At 45.8% G+C, this 18,904-nt stretch overlaps 1 protein-coding gene and 1 long non-coding RNA gene across 2 annotated transcripts; one reads left to right on the top strand and one right to left on the bottom strand.

Annotated features, from left to right (window-relative positions):
* Positions 1-6,281: 6,281 nt before the first annotated feature.
* Positions 6,282-6,749, top strand: LOC146797928 (nuclear apoptosis-inducing factor 1-like). The gene has a single exon (XM_085627675.1). It carries the CDS (start codon positions 6,282-6,284, stop codon positions 6,747-6,749), a length of 468 nt encoding a protein of 155 aa, XP_085483801.1.
* Positions 6,750-7,026: 277 nt separating this feature from the next.
* Positions 7,027-11,968, bottom strand: LOC146797929 (uncharacterized). The gene is made up of 3 exons (XR_014969078.1): positions 11,906-11,968; positions 8,105-8,485; positions 7,027-7,335 (listed from the first exon to the last, which is right to left on the bottom strand). It is a non-coding gene; the product is annotated as an uncharacterized LOC146797929 (long non-coding RNA).
* Between the last annotated feature and the right edge of the window lie 6,936 nt (positions 11,969-18,904).

The following is an 18,904-nucleotide window of genomic DNA, read 5'->3' on the forward strand; positions in this document are numbered from 1 at the left end:
GTTTCACCTTTTTGCGGCATCGCGTTGATTTTAACACGGTCATTTGACGCGTTATCGTGGGACTATCGGATGGTGCCACTGAGTTGAGAATACTAGGTTAACACAACGTTGTTTTCCCGTGATAGACTGCGATATGCAAAGTTGTGTTAGGCTAAATTTGCGATGATTATCACACGTTCTTGAGAATATGCCCCTAGGTTTCTAGGTGGGTTCAATGCAAAATTTCCCTTTCAGTGGGATATGCCTTTCAAAAAATATCACTGGAAAGAAAGCTGTTCTGCAATCAATGGTTTTTGAGAATTATAAAAATGTGTAACCCTCATGGAATGCAAAGTGTGTAAACTCCAATGGCAAAATGTGTAATTTGTTAACATCTGGTCTTGTGGTGGAAATATGCATTCACTACCAGAATTGTCAAATATGTGTTTCTCACTCATGTAGTGCTGAGAAGCACATTGCTCTGGAGTGATTCTAAAACAATAAACAAGGCAAATGTCCTAAATGTGACTTTGGTCTGATTTGAACAAAATGACCACAAGACTGGATGAATCCCACCTATATTTTTTAAACTACGATTTACCTTTATCATTAGAATAGTTTTGAAAGTGTTGAGTGACTTGAATTGTGCCAAAGGATGTAGTACCGGGTTTTTACAGCACTTATTATACAATGACAGCACTGGCTATCTGCCTTCGTTATGGCTTAAACACAACTAGTGCTATTACAAAACTCATTTAAACCAGTGCTTTTTAGCTCCAATTCTGGGTGGATAAAAAAACGCCCAACCTTTTACCTCACCAGAAAAAATTATGAACTGCCGAAGCACTACAAGGACATACCAATGGCATAATGTGTGCTATTAAAATGGGGTTGACTATGCAATTGAATCTCATTTATCTACACTGTATGAATAATTCTGTCTTGTGGGGGCATATTATCAAGAAACGGCGTTAAAATTATCGCCGCTTTAGCAGCAGAAAACTGCCACTAAAGCGGCGATAATGGGCTTGATAATATGCCCTCGAGAATTCCCATAGAAGCCCATCTTCTGGTGTCAACATGGGCTTCTATGGGAATTCTCGAGGGCATATTATCAAGCCCATTATCGCCGCTTTAGCTGCAGTTTTCTGCCGCTAAAGCGGCGATAATTTTAACGCCGTGCTTGATAATATGCCCCGTGGTTATTTTGAGAACCCAACGTCAATGTTGCCCCCACACTGTATCACTGTGTATGCATAGTTGCGATAAGCGGTACTGTGTTGGAAACCCGTAGTGCCTTTGCAAAATAACTGTTCCAAGGCACTGCAGCAGATGTCAACACTCCGCCGGAAAATCTAGGTTTGCCACCTGGCTAGTTTTCTACCTGCATCACAGCTAGTCCCCCGGTCACAAAAATAAGCAGAAATACCTAAAGCCGATATTTTCACCCCTTATCTGTACATATATATAGAAAGCCCTTCTAAATGTGTTCTAGAGCTGCATTAATTGCCACTGATTAATAATTAAAGGAAACCAAGGCAGAAAAGTCATGTTATAAATAAATACATACAATTCTGATTAAAGTCCAATATAGGGATGTATGACGTAACAACGCGAGTCATTACAACGCGTGCAGTTACATCGCAATCGTTACAACGACTGCGATGTTACTACGCTATGCCATTACAACGCAAGTCTTTACATCGACTTGTGCTAGATGGCGTGCTAACATTAGAAAAGTGTAATTTACTATTCCAACTCCAGTCCACTTAACAGTAGGGAAGGTGTTGGGATAGTAAACTACACTATTTGTAATGTTAGCACGCCATCTAGCGCAAGTCGATGTAAAGACCTGCGTTGTAATGGCATCGCGTGGTTACATCGCGTTCGTTGTAACGACCGTGATGTAACAGCATCGCGGTGTACTGACTGCGATGTTAACGATGTTTCCCGCATGCACTGCTTACTCTGCGAGACTGCTGTAGTAGAGCATGGGAGAGAAGCCACACCCACTCTCCGCCCATATTTTTCATTGGCTTGTGTCATTTTCTTTCATAAATGCTGCCTTCGGATTCTTTAATAAGCTTGTTAGTCCCTCCTTAGTACGGCCTTGTCTTCATTTGTAACCTCCCACGGCTACTGGCCCCTTTACTCCGGTTGTCACACGGGGGCTGTTATTTAGGCTGTAAGCACTATTTACTTTATTGAGTTTCTCTTACTGCAGACCGGACATGCACTGCTTCAGCTGAAACCACTTGTGTTTTTTTAAGCAGCATGGCCGCCCCCATAAATCGGGCGCCCGCTTTCAGTCACTTTAACCCAGCATTATCTCGTGTCTGTGTCAAACCCCCCCCAAGTAAAATGGATTTAGAAATTATTAGTGAATTAAGTCATGTGAATTCCATGTAGCACATAATCGTGTGCTAATGGGCTGAGGCTGACAACAGCACGTCTGTGTTGCATGTCATCTGTACTAAAGCCACCTTACGGGTTGTTTTCAAAAGCCTGTTTTATTAACAACAACAACACCGCCACCAATACCACCAAAAACAATACCACCATCAATACCACCACCAATACCACCACCACCAATACCACCATCACCAATACCACCACCACCACCAATACCACCAACACCAATACCACCACCACCAATATCACCATCACCATCACCAAAACCACCACTAATACCACCACCACCAATCCAATACCACCACCACCAATACCACCATCACCAATACCACCACCAACACCACCACCATCACCAACACCAATACCACCAATACCCCCACCACCACCAAACCCACCAACTATACCACCACCAATACCACCACAAACACCACCAATACCACCACTAATACCACCACCCATACCACCACCATCACCACCACCCATATCACCACCACCAATACCACCACCACCACCAATACCACCACCAATACCACCACCACCAATACCACAACCACCACCAATACCACCACCACCACCAATACCACCAACTGTACCACCACCAATACCACCACCAATACCACCACCAATACCACCACCAATACCACCAATATCACCACCACCAATACCACCACCAATTCCACCACCACCACCAATACCACCACCACCAACACCACCACCACAGTACCACTACCACCAAGCCAATAGCACCACCAATCCAATAGCACCACCAATACCAATACCACCACTACCAATACCACCACCACCAATAACAATACCACCACCACCAATACCACCAATACTACCACCACCATGAATACCACCAACTGTACCACCACCACTAATACCACCACCAATACCACCACCACCAATAACACCAATGATACCACCACCAATATCACCACCACCACCAATATCACCACCACCAATACCACCACCACCAATACCACCACTACCACCAATACCACCACCACCAATACCACCATCAATACCACCACCAATACCACAACCAATACCCCCACCACCAATACCACCACCACTATCAATACCACCACCACTACCAATACAACCAGCACCATCAATACCACCACCAATACCACCACCACCACCACCACCACCACCAATACCACCAACACCAATACCACCACCACCACCACCAATGTTACCATCACCAAAACCACCACCAATACCACCACCACCAATCCAATACCACCACCACCAATACCACCATCACCAATACCACCACCACCAATACCACCAGCATCACCAATACCACCAATACCACCACCACCACCAAACCCACCAACTATACCACCACCAATACCACCACAAACATCACAAATACCACCACTAATACCACCACCATCACCAATACCACCACCACCACTACCAATATCACCACCACCCATATCACCACCACCAATACCACCACCACCAATACCACAACCACCACCAATACCACCACCAATGCCACCACCAATACCACCACCACCACCAATATCACCACCACCAATATCACCACCACCAATACCACCACCAATTCCACCACCACCAACACCACCACCACAGTACCACCACCACCACCAATCCAATACCACCACCACCAATACCAATACCACCACTACCAATACCACCACCACCAATAACAATTCCACCACCACCAATACCACCAATACTACCACCACCATGAATACCACCAACTGTACCACCACCAATACCACCAAAAATACCACCACTAATACCACCACCAACACCACCACCACCAATATCACCATCACCAATACCACCACCACCAATACCACCATCAATACCACCACCAATACCACAACCAATACCCCCACCACCAATACCACCACCAATACCACCACCACTATCAATACCACCAATACCACCACCACCACCAATACAACCAGCACCATCAATACCACCACCAATACCACCACCACCAATACCACCACTAATACCACCAACACCACCAATACCACCACTGATACAACCAATACCACCACCACCACCAATATCACCACCACCAATACCACCACCACCACCAATACCACCACCATCAATACCAATACCACCATCAATACCACCACCAATACCACCACTACCAATACCAACACCAACACCAATACCACCACCACTAACAATACCACCAATGCCACCACCACTACCAATACCACCAGCACCATCAATACCACCACCAATACCACAAATACCACCACCAATACCGCCACCACCAATACCACCACCAATACCACCTCCAATACCAGCAATACCAATACCACCACCAATACCAATACCGCCACCAATATCACTACCACCAACACCACCAATACCACCACCACCAATACCACCAATGCCACCACCCCCACCAATACCACCACCACCAATACCGCCAATACCACCACCACCAATACCAGCAATACCAGCACCACCAATACCACCACCACCAATACCACCACCACCAATAAACCACCTCAGCACCTCTCTCTCACTAGTAATAGCAGGGGCACTGTACAAGGCCGGGGCTGCAGCAGAGACCACCATAAATACCACCACTACCAATACCACCACCAATACCACCACCACCAATACCAACACCACCAATACCACCCCCACCTATACCACCACCAATACCACCACCAATACCACCAGTACCACCACCAATACCCCTACCACCAATACCACCACCACCAATACTACCAATACCACAAATACCACCATCACCAACACCACCCACCAATACTACCACCAATAATGCCACCAATAACACCTCCGCCACCAATACCACCACCAATACCACCAATGCCAACGCCACCAGTACCACCACTACCAATACCACCAATGCCACCACCACCAATACCACCATCACTAATACCAGCACCACCAATATCACCACCACCAATACCACCACCACCAATACCCCCACCTCAGTGCCTCTCGCTCACTAGTAATAGCAGGAGCACTGTACGAGGCCGGAGCTACAGCCAAGACCATCCCTCCCTTTGTCCATGCCTGCCATAAAGCACAACCCGCCCGGCACAAGGAGGTGAAGCCAGGGCCCAACTACAGCTGGAGTGTTTTATTAGGCCAAATGTAGTGATGACATTACACAATGCCACACTCAAATCATGGAGATGGCAGAAAATAGCCCCCCTCCCGCTCTTCCTCCTGAGCCGCAATGGTGTAATCACAGAGCGAAAGGTGTTGGAGCACTTTGTTAGTGTTTATAGATCGCATCATATGTAACTCTCACTTCACACTTTGTGTCTGAAGATTTGCAACACTTACACATCTTCTTCACTGCACTATTTATCACTACTTTGAAGACATCACAGGCCGGTCTTGTTCTCTGATATTTACAATCTGACAAGAGGTCGAGAAGGCCCTTTATTGCAGTGCAATATGTATTGCATTTGCAAGAGTTTAAGTTATTAGTATTGTAAATGACAATGGTGCACATGCATCAAAACAAGAAAAAGCGATTCCTTATTTGCGATAAATAAGGAATCGCAAATAAAAAATTGCTAACAGAAATGCATCATGAGAATTGCTAAAAAATAGCTATTCGCTACAAATAGCTAAATCGAGACCGAGTACACAAAAGTAACTCGCAAACACAGGAAATCGCAAAAAGCGATTTTGGTAATAGCGATTTCGGTATTAGCAAAATCGCTATTAGCGAAATCGCAAAACACGGGTCGCACTGGAAGCAGACTGATGACATCACAACCAGTAAATCATCCAGTCCATGCTTCATTCAGTGCCCTGAGGAGCTCAGAGAGGAGGCAGAGAACTGAAGCTGAGCTGAGAAACCTCACACTCTGTATCCAGCTACTGTTCCCAGACCCAGAATGGACAAAAACGATGCAGGGAAGAGTGCCACGCCTAGGAAGAGGAAGCTGAAGTTCTCTGAGAGGGAACTTGAACATCTGATTGAGGGTGCCAGCAGCAGTCATGATAAACTATTCGGAAAACTGTCCCTGAAGGTGCCAGAGGCTGTAAAGCGCAAAATATGGCTGCGCATAAAGGAAAAAGTGAATGCTGTGGGAGTCACACACTGCAGCATTGAGGAATTGACGAAAAGGTGGTATGACCTGAGGAAAAGCACCAAGGAGCGCATAGCAGAAAGGGTGAAGGAAACAGCTGGCACAGGAGGGGGTCCACTGAATGCACCCGCAAACATAGCCCTGGAGGACCTTGTTGAGGGGACAATCGAGCCTGAGGCAGTCATCGGAGTGACACAATTGGACACATCCGGCGCAGCAGGAACACCACAAGGTAAGATGCATGCAAGCGCTAATCCTCTGCGTACTGTATAATTGTGTAAATTCCCCCAGGTAAATCCCAGTGTACAGGTAAGACCCCATGCCACATTTCACCTCATACACAAAATGCATCATGGGAGTTGTAGTCATGTCATACAAGTGGTCATTCAAAAGCTAAAATCGTTAATTAAACATACCAATACCGCATGCCAGCCAGTGTGTTTAAATCAGTCATTTATTTTGATATAAGTATGCCAAATGATAAACAGAATTAGGATCATACAAGACTAACACTGCACTGTTTCACATCACATATGCAGCGGAGGCAGACTCTGAGGATAGTGACCAGCTCATCATGTCAGAAACACCTGCAGAGACGGATGCAGAGACTCCTGTGGTCCCAGAAAACACACCACCAAATCGCAGGGCACTTGTACCCTCTCTGCTAGTAATGGTATCCAATCAGACTCCGGCACCCACTACATCCTCCAGCCAGCCATGTGTCCCTCCACCAACTCCAACACAGGCACAGGTGCAAACAGGACGACGGCACAGGCCCAGGGCCCATATTGCGGCACATGATGAGCAGGTTCCAAATGTATATGGCGGCATGGAGTCTCCGATGCTTTGTATGCAGCGCCTGCAGGGGAGACATTTGGGCACAATCAATATGCAGATCACAAAGCTGGCCAAAAACATAAGAACAATGGCAGACAATGTGCGCAAACTAACATCTGTGGTTGCTGAGGGGTATCGGCAGACAAACTTGAGCCTACATGAGCTCACCCGTGCAGTGCTTGCAAGACAACGCAATAAGCAGAGAAGGCATCACTAGAGCCTGATCCACATGTCAGCAAATACAAGGGCAAAAAACAAGCTCTGTAACACTACTGCGCTATTGGCACAGCGCTCCGTGTCAATGCAGATTGATCTAGGCCATTTCTGCGGGGATGTTGCCAAGTCCTTAGGACAACTGACCACTGCTGTGGAACACATCCAGTCCGGGACTGTGAGTGCCATCAACTTGGGAGGGGAGGAGGGGAGTGAGGAGGCCTCTAGCCTGAGTAGCCTATCGGTGCCGGTGACGACTAACAGGAGGCGCAGTTCACGAAGCTCAATATCCACGGGATCATGTCAGGGTGATGTTGCAGAGGCAGGCAACAGGAGGCTGGGGGTACGTGGCAAGAGGCGCTAGCCAGGCATACACTCCTTTTTGGCCATGGTGGGGTAACCATGGTCAATTCTACTTGGTGATTGCCCTCCAGTGCTGAGTACAATTTAATTTTGACTTTATAGACCAATACAATCACTTTCCAAATTTTCAAAACGCACTTCTCGAGTTTGACATGTGCTCATGTTAATAAACATTTACGTTCAGCATTTGTTTGTAATGGCTCATTCTTACCTACCCCAAAAATGATGTTGTGTGATGTGTGCACGTCTCCTCTGACCCTCTGCAGTGTTTGCCACATGCGCCTGTCGGTGTTGTGCGGGTGGTTATTCATCACCATCCGAGTCACTGTTGTCCATCTCAATGGGAATGCCTCTTCTGGTGGCAATGTTATGCAGCATGGCACATACAGACACAATCCTGCAGCAGGTCTTGGGGCTATATTGCAATGCACCACCAGTTTTATGAAGGATGCGAAAACGACTTTTGAGTATGCCGAATGTCCATTCTACCACATTCCTTGTGCTTATGTGTGCCGCGTTGTACCTCTGTTCCTGTGGTGTGGCTGGGTTGAGGTAGGGTGTCAGGAGATATTCGCGCAAGGCATAAGCGCTGTCACCTACAGGGTGGAAAGAAAAGGGTTAGCCACAGTGATGCTGTTACATTTTGTTTCATGATGTAGCAACTAGATATATGTATGTACCAAGTAGGTGTCCTTCTCCAAATTCACCCCCGAGCAGACGCCTGTGGATGCCACTGTGGCGGAATATATACGAGTCATGTGTGCTCCGAGGAAATTGTGCCACGATGTCCGTTATTATATGCTTTGCATTGCACACGACCTGCACATTGATGGAGTGGTACGACTTCCTGTTGCGGAAGATGTACTCGTTGACTGCTGGCGGACAGATGGGGACATGCGTGCAGTCAATGCATCCGATGACATGTGGAAAATGTGCCACCTGGTATAACTCCAGTTTTGTCTGGTTCAACTCCTGTGGGTCTGTGGGGAAGGTGATGTGGGTGTGAATCATTGTCAAAATGGCGTCAAGGAATTTTCTGAAGAAACGTGAGAGTGCGCTTTGGGGTACACCTCCGGCTACGGCTACTACACCCTGGAAACTGCCTGATGCTAGTAGGTGCAGGCTGCATAGGAGCTGTACGTGTGCAGGGATGGCATTGGTCCTACGGGTCTGGTGCTGCAGCAGGGGTTCCAAATCTGCTATGAGGCGCATTATCATAGCACGGTTCAGCCAGTACTTATCATATATTTCATCTTCATTTTGGCCCAGCAATGTCATGCGCACTCGGAATACCCTCTGCTGTATCCTGCGCTGGGCTGCTGCATTGATCCTCATCCTCCTTGCCAGCACGTAGAGGGCTGCCATTGTGAAAGGCTTACGGGGTCTTCTGAGGCATTTTTAAAGGGTTTCTAATAGCTTGCACTTGTTAAAAAAAAATTTGGGGGGATCTTTACCTCCTGTTTGAGATTCCCCTTATTCTGCTCTTGCAAAATAGCTAATTTCATGGAAATTGCTAATTGCGATTTTTTGATGCATGGCTTTGCGATTCTTTATTTGCTAATCGCTATTTGCGGGAGCAGTTGTATGTTTCGCTATTATGGTTTCACTATTTTGCTAATCGCTAAATTTTCAAGAGATTTTTTTTTGCGATTCTCTTGTCTTTTCGGTATTTCGGTTGACGCATTGGAAAGTTTCGTTTTGCGGTCACTAAGGGTCTATTTCGCATTTTCACTTTTTTTGCCAGAGCAATTATGCTTGATGCATGTGCCAGAATGCCTTTTATTTATGTTTTAAAACCCAAAACATTAATTAAAGGCATTGTCATTTACAATGCCAATAGCTCAAACTCACGTGAATGCTAAACCTATTACATTGCAGATGCTTGTTCTCTTAGAAAGGAAGCAACCCTGGGAACAGCAAGGTGCCAGTCGTTCTAGAGCAGATGGGCTTTAAGGCCTGATAAATGCTCATCAGAGAACAAATTTGGAGGAGTAATAGTAGCAAGAAATTCCACAGCTGTGGTTCGGAGACAGAGAGATATCTGTGTTCTCTGGAACATCCAAAACGAAGTGATCAGCAGAAACACCCGACTAGGGGCCATATGTAGGAAGCCAAATACCGGTCGGTAACGGACGATTTTCGGTAAATATACCGTTACCGACCGGTATTTTGGCTTTTGCTATGTAGGGGGCACATTTCAGGATTCGGTAATTTACTGAATCGGTAAAATTACCGAATCGGTAATTTTACCGATTCGGTAAATACCGAATCCTGAAATGATATGTAGGGGGAGTGTCTCGTTGGTGTGGGGATTCGTTATTTACCACCAACTAAAAGTTGATGGTAAATGACGAATACCTGTAAAAAGGCATTTTTGTGCAATTTGAAGTGTGCAATGTGGCAGACATACATGCCCTTAGGGCATGTATGTGCGCCACATGTGCACACATGGACGAATCAGGGGTGCAACAGGGTGTCAATGTGACACCCTGCCACCCATGATGATGCCTCCCCCATTACCGATTCGGTATTTACCGAATCGGTAATGGCAACTGGCTTCCCATTCATTCCTATGGGCTTCCATGCCCATAGGAATGAATGGGAAGCCAGTTGCCATTACCGATTCGGTAAATACCGATTCTAAAATACCGACATTTACCGAATCGGTAATAATTTACCTACATTACATTTACCGATTCATAAATACCGAATCGGTAAAATTCGGTATTTAAGAATCGGTATATGTAATTTACCTACATATGGCCCTAGGTGTTTAGTGCTGGATATTCCTAACACAGGCTGCGACTAATTCACAAAGGCATTTAAATGTCAGAGAGAGTAGTTTAGATTCAACTCACGAACAATGTGGGAAACAACCCTGATCGATATAAGGAAGGCGTGAACAAGTGTGCGTTTCTTAAAACAAGAAATCCGACTGCCAGTAGTATGGTTTCTCATAACCAAACTTTAAAATTCCTCTCTGAGAGCAAAGCTGGGTAGCATTTCAAACAGAGTTAAGTCCCATACAAAAATACCATTTTGGAATATATCTTTGTAAACAAGTCTCCCTAACAATGAACTATAAATGTCGCCCCCTTCCCCAGCCCCCCACACTTCCACAATGCATTAGCAAGTGTTTTCAGTCCAATATCAAGGTGCAAGCAGAGAGTATGGAGCATAGTGTTTACGTCCCAGGCATTAGCGCGTGATGGCATGAAAGGGGAGAAGTCACTTTCTACCTCGGCTTCACTTCCGGAAGGTCTCCTAAAGCACTATCTCCTTTTACAAAGCATTATTCAGAAAGAGTGAGCGGCACTAGCTTTTGTGAGCTTTATTTAATGTTGACCCCTATCAATAAGCATTTATTTGTGTTAATATGTATACCTCTTCACCTCGGATAGTCGCTCTTGCATCTGCAGTGCACCTAGAGGTTCACCAAAGTGAGTATTTAGTTCACTATATAGAAGTCTTGAAACCCACTTAGCTAAGCGTTGGGGGAACTGAGGTAGATTACACAAAATAAAGAATTACATATTTGGACGATCAAAGAGTAGTTCATGAAAGGCGTGGAGCTCGATGTGGGCTTGCGGCTCCAAATAACTTCAGAAGCCGTGAGGGGAACGGCCAAATCAACTGAGAAGGCGACTCCAAGTACCAGACACCCCGTCAGCCACTTCCCGTGCCCGGAGGTGCGATAAAATCAGCGGCGGCTTCCCGCAGCGCAGGAGGCTTAAAGGACTTCAGAAGCCATGAGGGGAACGGCCAAAAATCAACTGAGAAGGGGTCTCCAAGTCCCAGACACCCGGCAGGCACTTCCCGCGCCCGGAGGCGCGATAAAATCAGCGGCGGCTTCCCGCAGCGCGGGAGGCTTAAGGACCTAAGAAGCCGTGAGGGGAACGGCCAAATCAATTCAGAAGGGGAATCCAAGTCCCAGATACCCCGGCAGGCACTTCCCGCACCCGGAGGTGCGATAAAATTAGCGGCGGCTTCGCGCAGCGCGGGACGCGCGGGCTTACCGAGGCCACGCCCGGACGAAGCCCGTCAGTGACCGGAGGAGACTGGGCTGGGCCACCCTCTTGGCTGCTTCATTGGGATTCAAGCCCTACAGTCCCAAACAACGGAATTGACATTACAAGCTCCTTCCAGCCATAGCGGTGAGCCTTACTTCTTATACCTCCTCTTCCCCGCATCCTTCCTGCCCGCCTTGGGGGAATGCAATTGTGTTAGACTACCAACAACCCATAACTGACTGTTTAACCAACGGAAGCAACCCATTGCAGAGCTGACTCTACGAAACTCTTAAACAAGGTCCTTCACCTTTTAGCTATTTGGCCGGAGCTATTGATCAAGTATTGGATTGCATAAATTTTAGTTTCTTTTTAATCACTTAACATCCCATGGACTTTATTTTAACATCATTGGTTCTCTATACTGGTACTGAATTAATCTGTTTATATCAGTTGGGCGTCCCCAGTGCCTGGGTTGCAGATAGAACTTTCTATCACAGGTTTCTTTATTTAGTAGCCCTGCATTCTCCAAACATAGTGGGGCAATATTTCCATGTTCTCTTGCATCTGCACTATTGTTTTTAATGCCTGGTACATTACATTTGTACACTGTGTTCAAGATCTGAGTACCCATACACCCTGTCTCCCATTCTAGTCACCCCCAATCAGTTTCATCTTTAACCGAGTTCACGACAACCCCCAGTGCCCAAACTAAACTACCTAGAGCTATTGCAAGATGGGGAGACGTGTCTGCATAGAAAAGAAACAACAGGCCCCCCCCGTTGCCCAAACCTATTACTAAACAGACTTCCATAGACAAGATGTTGGAAAAGGCTCTAGGAGTAGTTGCTACTGAAATCGAGCGGACAGAGAGACGACTATCTCTGACCCCTAATCTGGAAATCCCCTTGACAGATCCCAACACATCACAAACGCAAGGAGTCTTGATAAACGACTCAGTAAGGGCAAAAACCCCAATAGCCGAAGCAATCAACCCTGACCAAATCAGGGAAGATTCATCTACTCAATCTGGCAAAAAAGGGAGACCCAACCCAAAAACCAAAACGATGACGAGAAAGAAGAAACCCACAGGAGAGAATATAGTCAACAGGAAGCCTGGGATGGGAGATCCAACAGATAGCATAGAAACAATCAGTGAACAGCCAGTGTGGGTCACTAAGCTAGTGGTGGATCTGCAGATCCAAGTGAAGGACATAGTCAAGGACGAGCTCAAATCACTCGTAGAAAGGGTTGACAAGCTGGCCTCACTCCTTAATGACTGGATAAGCATTAGGGGGGCTGCACATGGTAACGCCGGTTCTGAATCCAGCACACAAGATCAGGCTACCGCGAACACCATAAGGGCTACCCCAGGCTCCAAATCCAATGACTGCTCCCCACCCCTAGGCCCAAATGCAGTGAGACAACAACCAACAGCCTCCACTAGAAACAATAATGAGAGGCCACCCATCGCTCCAACTAACCGACCCAACAGACTCCCTCTACTCCAACTACCCAGTAGGCAACGGCAGTCAAACAAACAATTGACAGGGGCAGATTCCTTTACACACACTGAAGCAATCAAAGACAACTTCTTCCCCCCAGTTATAAACCTTCCACCGGCCTCAACCCAATACGTTTTAATTCTCGGGGAATTGCTGAACTAGGAAGGGGCCAACATGAACCACACCAGGAACTGAAACAGAAATGTATACAATGACTTGCCAACCATAGGCACTTCCGGTATGACAACGCAGGGGAGATTTTAACCACACATTGAGTGGGATGGATAGGGTGGAGGCCCAAGGACATGCAAGGGACTGCATAGTGATTAATTTTAGAAACCCCTGGGTTGCCCAAGACATTTTAAGTAGAGAGGATGGGAGACAAATGAGTACCACTCAAGCTCTCCCACTGGGCTATTTCTACCCTCCTAATAGGACCCACCAAGACACTAGGCACCATGGGTGGGTGCGGAGACACAACAACAATCACCATAACACAGTTGCCTCGAATCATTACTGGCCCAGGCAACCTATTTATAATATTCCTACAGCAAATAGATTTAGCAGTCTAGAAGGAATAGATTGACTCGAGGCTCAGGCCCCTGACTTCAATGTGCAGTTGGGCTCCCCCCTGAAGGAAACCAAGATTTGTGTGAATGAAATAGGCCCCTGCATGCCGCTCGGGGAAGGAGAACCCTATGGGAGCATGAGCAGCTCCTCAGGATCCACTCAAGACGACCCCAATATGGCCCTGACCGGCACTCAACATCTTGTACGGAATAGTGTGACCCGCACGAATGCCGATTCTGGACCCTGCGAGGTTTTACCAAAATCAATTCCGTCAGTGGCCAATAAACCCAACTGCCCCGATCACCCAAGGACTCGGGTCCTATCGTGGAACATAGCAGGCCTGAACAGTAAGACAGATGACCCCGAATGGGGCAATTTCATAGATAAACACAAGATCTGCCTGTTCCATGGAGACGTGGGCAAGAGGGGATGTTTTGAAATTGGGCTTTGCCACTTTTAATATTCCTGCAACATCTGGGGGAAAAGGGAGACCATCGGGAGGACTAAGCACATGGGTGGGAGTCCATCTAGACTGCACAGCCAAACTGATTGACACAGCGTCTAACGATATATTGTGCGTCCTTCTGCACTTCCCCCCAAAGACCTCCATTGCCCTCCTAAATGTGTACTCTAGACCAGTCAGCCAGGGACAGGAGTCTAAAACACTTGATGACCTAATGACATTTCTAGCTACCATCGCAGACAATTAAATGGTGATCATAGGTGGGGACTTTCACTGTCAGTTTGAGCCACTGGATGACATGCTCCAGGACAGCCTTTGTGAAGAAGACAAATATTGGGCCATCCTGGAGACCATGTGCATACCAGTCAAAACATGGTTCCCCCTGGTGATGCAGATGAACTGCCTTGCCCTAAAACGCTCCTTAAGGGCTTGTAATGGTAGAACACAGTCGGATACATCCAGTAATTACACTTTTACTAGAAGTGAGCGAGGATCCCTATTGGACTACATTTTAATTGACTGCAAATCCTGGCACAGGGTAATTGATTTTAAAGTCATACCACGACACGATAGTGACCACAACGCCCTCACATTAGAACTAACGGAGCTTAATCCCGGGAGTGTCACAGGTACATACTCCCCCATTGACGACAGGCTGACTCTTTCAAACTGTAGGAGAAGAGTGCAATGGTCAGACATAAACCAGTCCCAAGATAGACGAGGTTCCCTCTATGAAGGCGTTATCCCGGTGCTTCTGACTGCAGCCAACTCTGTACCTACCAATGGTGTCAGAATCGACCATCAGTTGGTCACCCAGAACCATAACAATCTAACGGAAGTCACAATAGATTTCTTTTTTCTTAAAAAAACCATCGAGCCAAATAGGAAACCTCCCCACCCATGGTATAATGACCACTGCCGTAAAGCTAAAACAACTTTGATAACATCTATTAAGGCCAACGACCGCCCCTTAATTAAAACATCTAGAGCGGCCTACAAGGCCTCTGTCACCGAGGAAAAGAAAGGGTGGGAAATTGATAAGTGGGACTCTCTGTGAAGCTCCCTGGGTGCCCGAGACATGAGGACCTTCTGGAAAGTCGTCAACACAGGTAGCTCTGAGGTCAAAACACCGATAGAGCCAAACTTGGAGGCAGACATCTGGCAGGACCACTTTTTCAAGGGGTGGAGACACCGGATAACTCGGCCGCCAAGGGCTGTTCCGCAGGGATAGACCATTCGATTCCACCCAAGCATACCAACGGAATCGAATATGACACCCTCACCGTAACCCTAAACGAGATAACTGGTGGTCTCTCTAAAATAACTCCGGGCAAAGCCCCCGGACTAGACAAGATCCCTGGAGATCTATTTCGCACTGAACCGACTGTTTGGACGCCATACCTTTGGGTGTTGTTTAATGCCATACTCCAAGGCATGGAGATCCCTGCCAGCTGGGCTGGAGCCGAAATAATCCCCATCTACAAAAAGGTGCTGAGTCTACCGGGGGCGGGCAAACTACCGTGGCTCTCGTACATTCGACACATGTCAGCTAGTTTGGGAAGGGGACGAACTCTGGGGCGACCCGGAGGTTGCCTGCGCCTCAATTTCCAGGAAATCATTAAGGGATTGTTATGGGTAGTTCAAACTAGCCCAACTCCAAAGCAACCCCTTAGTAGGTAAACTGACTGCAGCCTTTTTAGAAACCAAGGACAGGTACAGCCTTGGGCCGGCACTGGATGACATCAAGCCAGCAACTGCAAGAAAGCTTTATTTGCAATTTAGACACGGGGTCTTGCCACTTCGTTCATTTACACACACGTGGGGGCTGGCAAATTTTAAGGTGCCCGGCATGTGATTGCCTGACAGAATCACTCCTCCATGTATTTTTCAGTTGCCCCGGCTACCATAAAGTAAGAAAAAGATGGTTGGCACAGATCTGTAGAAATCTAGGTACTAGTCATTGCTGCGAGACTTTTAGGATACTCAAACATGATACTAGTATCCCGATAGTATACTCAGTAGCTGGCTTTTTATTTTCTATGTGGTGTACCCGCAGAGCACTCCTAAAATTACCTCAATAAGCAGGGCCCCTAGTTCTACACAAATGAAACGGGGTACTTCCAAGGGTCCCTTATTATCACTGGTTAACTGAGAAAATCTACATTGATGCATTTTACCCACACCACGGATCCACTGCATATAGGCTAGCTGTACCTAAGATCTGTTTTTAGCAATTATGATTACATTTTTAAAAATGGATTTGTTTATTCATTTAATTTGTGCAACGTACTTTTAACCGTTTTATTGTATGTACCCAATCTTGCTCTTAATTCTAAATATACTTTTTTTAAAGAAAATGAATTACATGTAATTTTAGATGTACTTTTAAAGCCAAACTGACCGAAATAAAGTTATAAAGTTATTACTGAACTTATAACACCCAGCAGGCTTGGCACCGGAAGAGAAGAGAAAAGCATGGTTGAGTATACAACTGCATGTGTTATCACACGTGTGTGTATGCTTCATGATGCATCCAAGGTGGTGATGTATACGTGTGCACGTGTAACTATGCAGAAGTCATGTGGCATGATGTGGCCACCATTTTGAGTTTTTTTAATGTACCGTTCTGAGATGGTCGCCGCCTATCTTGGAGACGAATATAAAATTAATAAAATGTACGTGAAAGCACCTTCAAAAGAATGGCGATGTCCTGCAGCTAAATTCAGATGCTTGGCCATCTAGAAAAAAAACCAAGGGTAAAAAAGAACCCAATAGGAATGGGCGAGGAAGCCGCATTTGAGGGAAGGATAGTAGGCACATATCAGTAGATTTCAATAATGGACTTCATGATTTACCACCATTGAGATGGTTGTCTATAAGGCAAAGAGGAGAGTTTGGGCATATAAATCATTTATCGTGGCCTAAAGGACTTTGTACGATTTACTTTATTGATTAGGTGACATATTCAATATCTTAGTGTTATGTGAAAGGAGCCGTCCTAATGGTTAAAGGCTGCAGCATGGTGACCAAAGGGGCAAAATGCCACATTAAGTTAATATTCCAACTGTTGCTCGTACACTTGCATGATTTGTATCTCCTTTGCATTCTGTTGGATGGGTAAGTCTTCACTGACAAAGTGCAGGATTCTATCATATATTCAATACGTTCTTAGAATGGGCAATGAAGACATGGATGGGGTCTGACCAATGGCTTAATGCCACAATATTGTCTTGTTGCCCGGAAAATGTGGCAATATGTTGTGTTGCCTTGAGTTTTTGGAAGCAGGCTTTTGAGTGTCTCTAATATAAGAAAAAGGCACAGGGCACAGGGCACCACCAAAAAACTCCAGACTATCACTCAAAACAATAAAGACAATGAGGGACCTGCTACATGATTCAGGGCATCAGCCGCCATGGTAAACTGAGAAAGATGCAGCATCTCTTAGGCCACACCAACTTTGCATGCAGGGTAATGGCACATGGCCGAGGATTCTATGGGCAAATGGCTGAGCGAAGGCGGCGATGACACCTCATTATAGGATCAATAGGAAGATGGGCTGGAGATAGGTGATGTGGCAGATATTTCTAAAAGGTCAGAGTGATGTCAAGCATGAATGTCATTTAGGGGTCACCAAAGGTAGCATCTGTTTGCCCAGCTTGCCCCTTGTGAACAATATCACTGCTCTTGCGATCCAACAGCAGTCTGTAGAACAGAAGGTAAACTGATGAGCACTGATTATTTTCAGCAGTTCTCATTGAAACATTATATTTCCAGTTTTGTAAAAAAGTAAGTTTGGAAATGCAATGTGCACTTTTGAGAATGCATCATAAAATTAAACACATTGATTAAACTTGTTGCCATGCTTTCTTTTTGTAAATACATGAAAAATGCAGTGATTGAACAAAATATTCACCTCTGCTTCACCGAAGCAATTATTCCTTAAAAGTGATCAAACATCAAAACCTTTAACAATGATAAGATGTAAATGAAGCCAATAGCATAGTTCATATTCAATACATGGTCTGTATGAATTAATAAAGGTGGACATGGACCCTATTGTTTTTCTGAACACTTATTAATACTTTTTTTCTGTTAAGTGTACTCTATTGTTCAGTTATGTCTGTTTTTGTGATGTCTTCAGAATCAAGGTCATGTGGAATTATTTTCTGGAATTCAAGGTTAAAACTAACGTGATGTCACTTCCTGCATTACTACTGAGATAAAAGTGTGTCAGGTGTCACTTCCACTGCCATTTTAATGAATCAATGTCCATTATATGGCAAAGTGATTTTCAACAGCCAGGAAGGTTTAAATGTTTTCTGACACAGCAGTTGAACATCAGCTATTATGAAGATCGCTGGTCTGCCGACAAATGGCCCAGTACCCAGTACTTGGCTAACCAATAAACACTGAATTGAATTTACTGAATTATTTCCCATTGACCTGGCAGTGGGATGATGAACCAGGAAT

This window comes from Triturus cristatus, chromosome 9 (genome assembly GCF_964204655.1).
Source record: "Triturus cristatus chromosome 9, aTriCri1.1, whole genome shotgun sequence".
NCBI classification, from domain to species: Eukaryota; Metazoa; Chordata; class Amphibia; order Caudata; family Salamandridae; genus Triturus; species Triturus cristatus.

Excerpts from the sequence above, each read along its gene's own strand:
- LOC146797928 (XM_085627675.1), top strand. The coding sequence starts at position 6,282 with ATGGACAAAAACGATGCAGGGAAGAGTGCCACGCCTAGGAAGAGGAAG.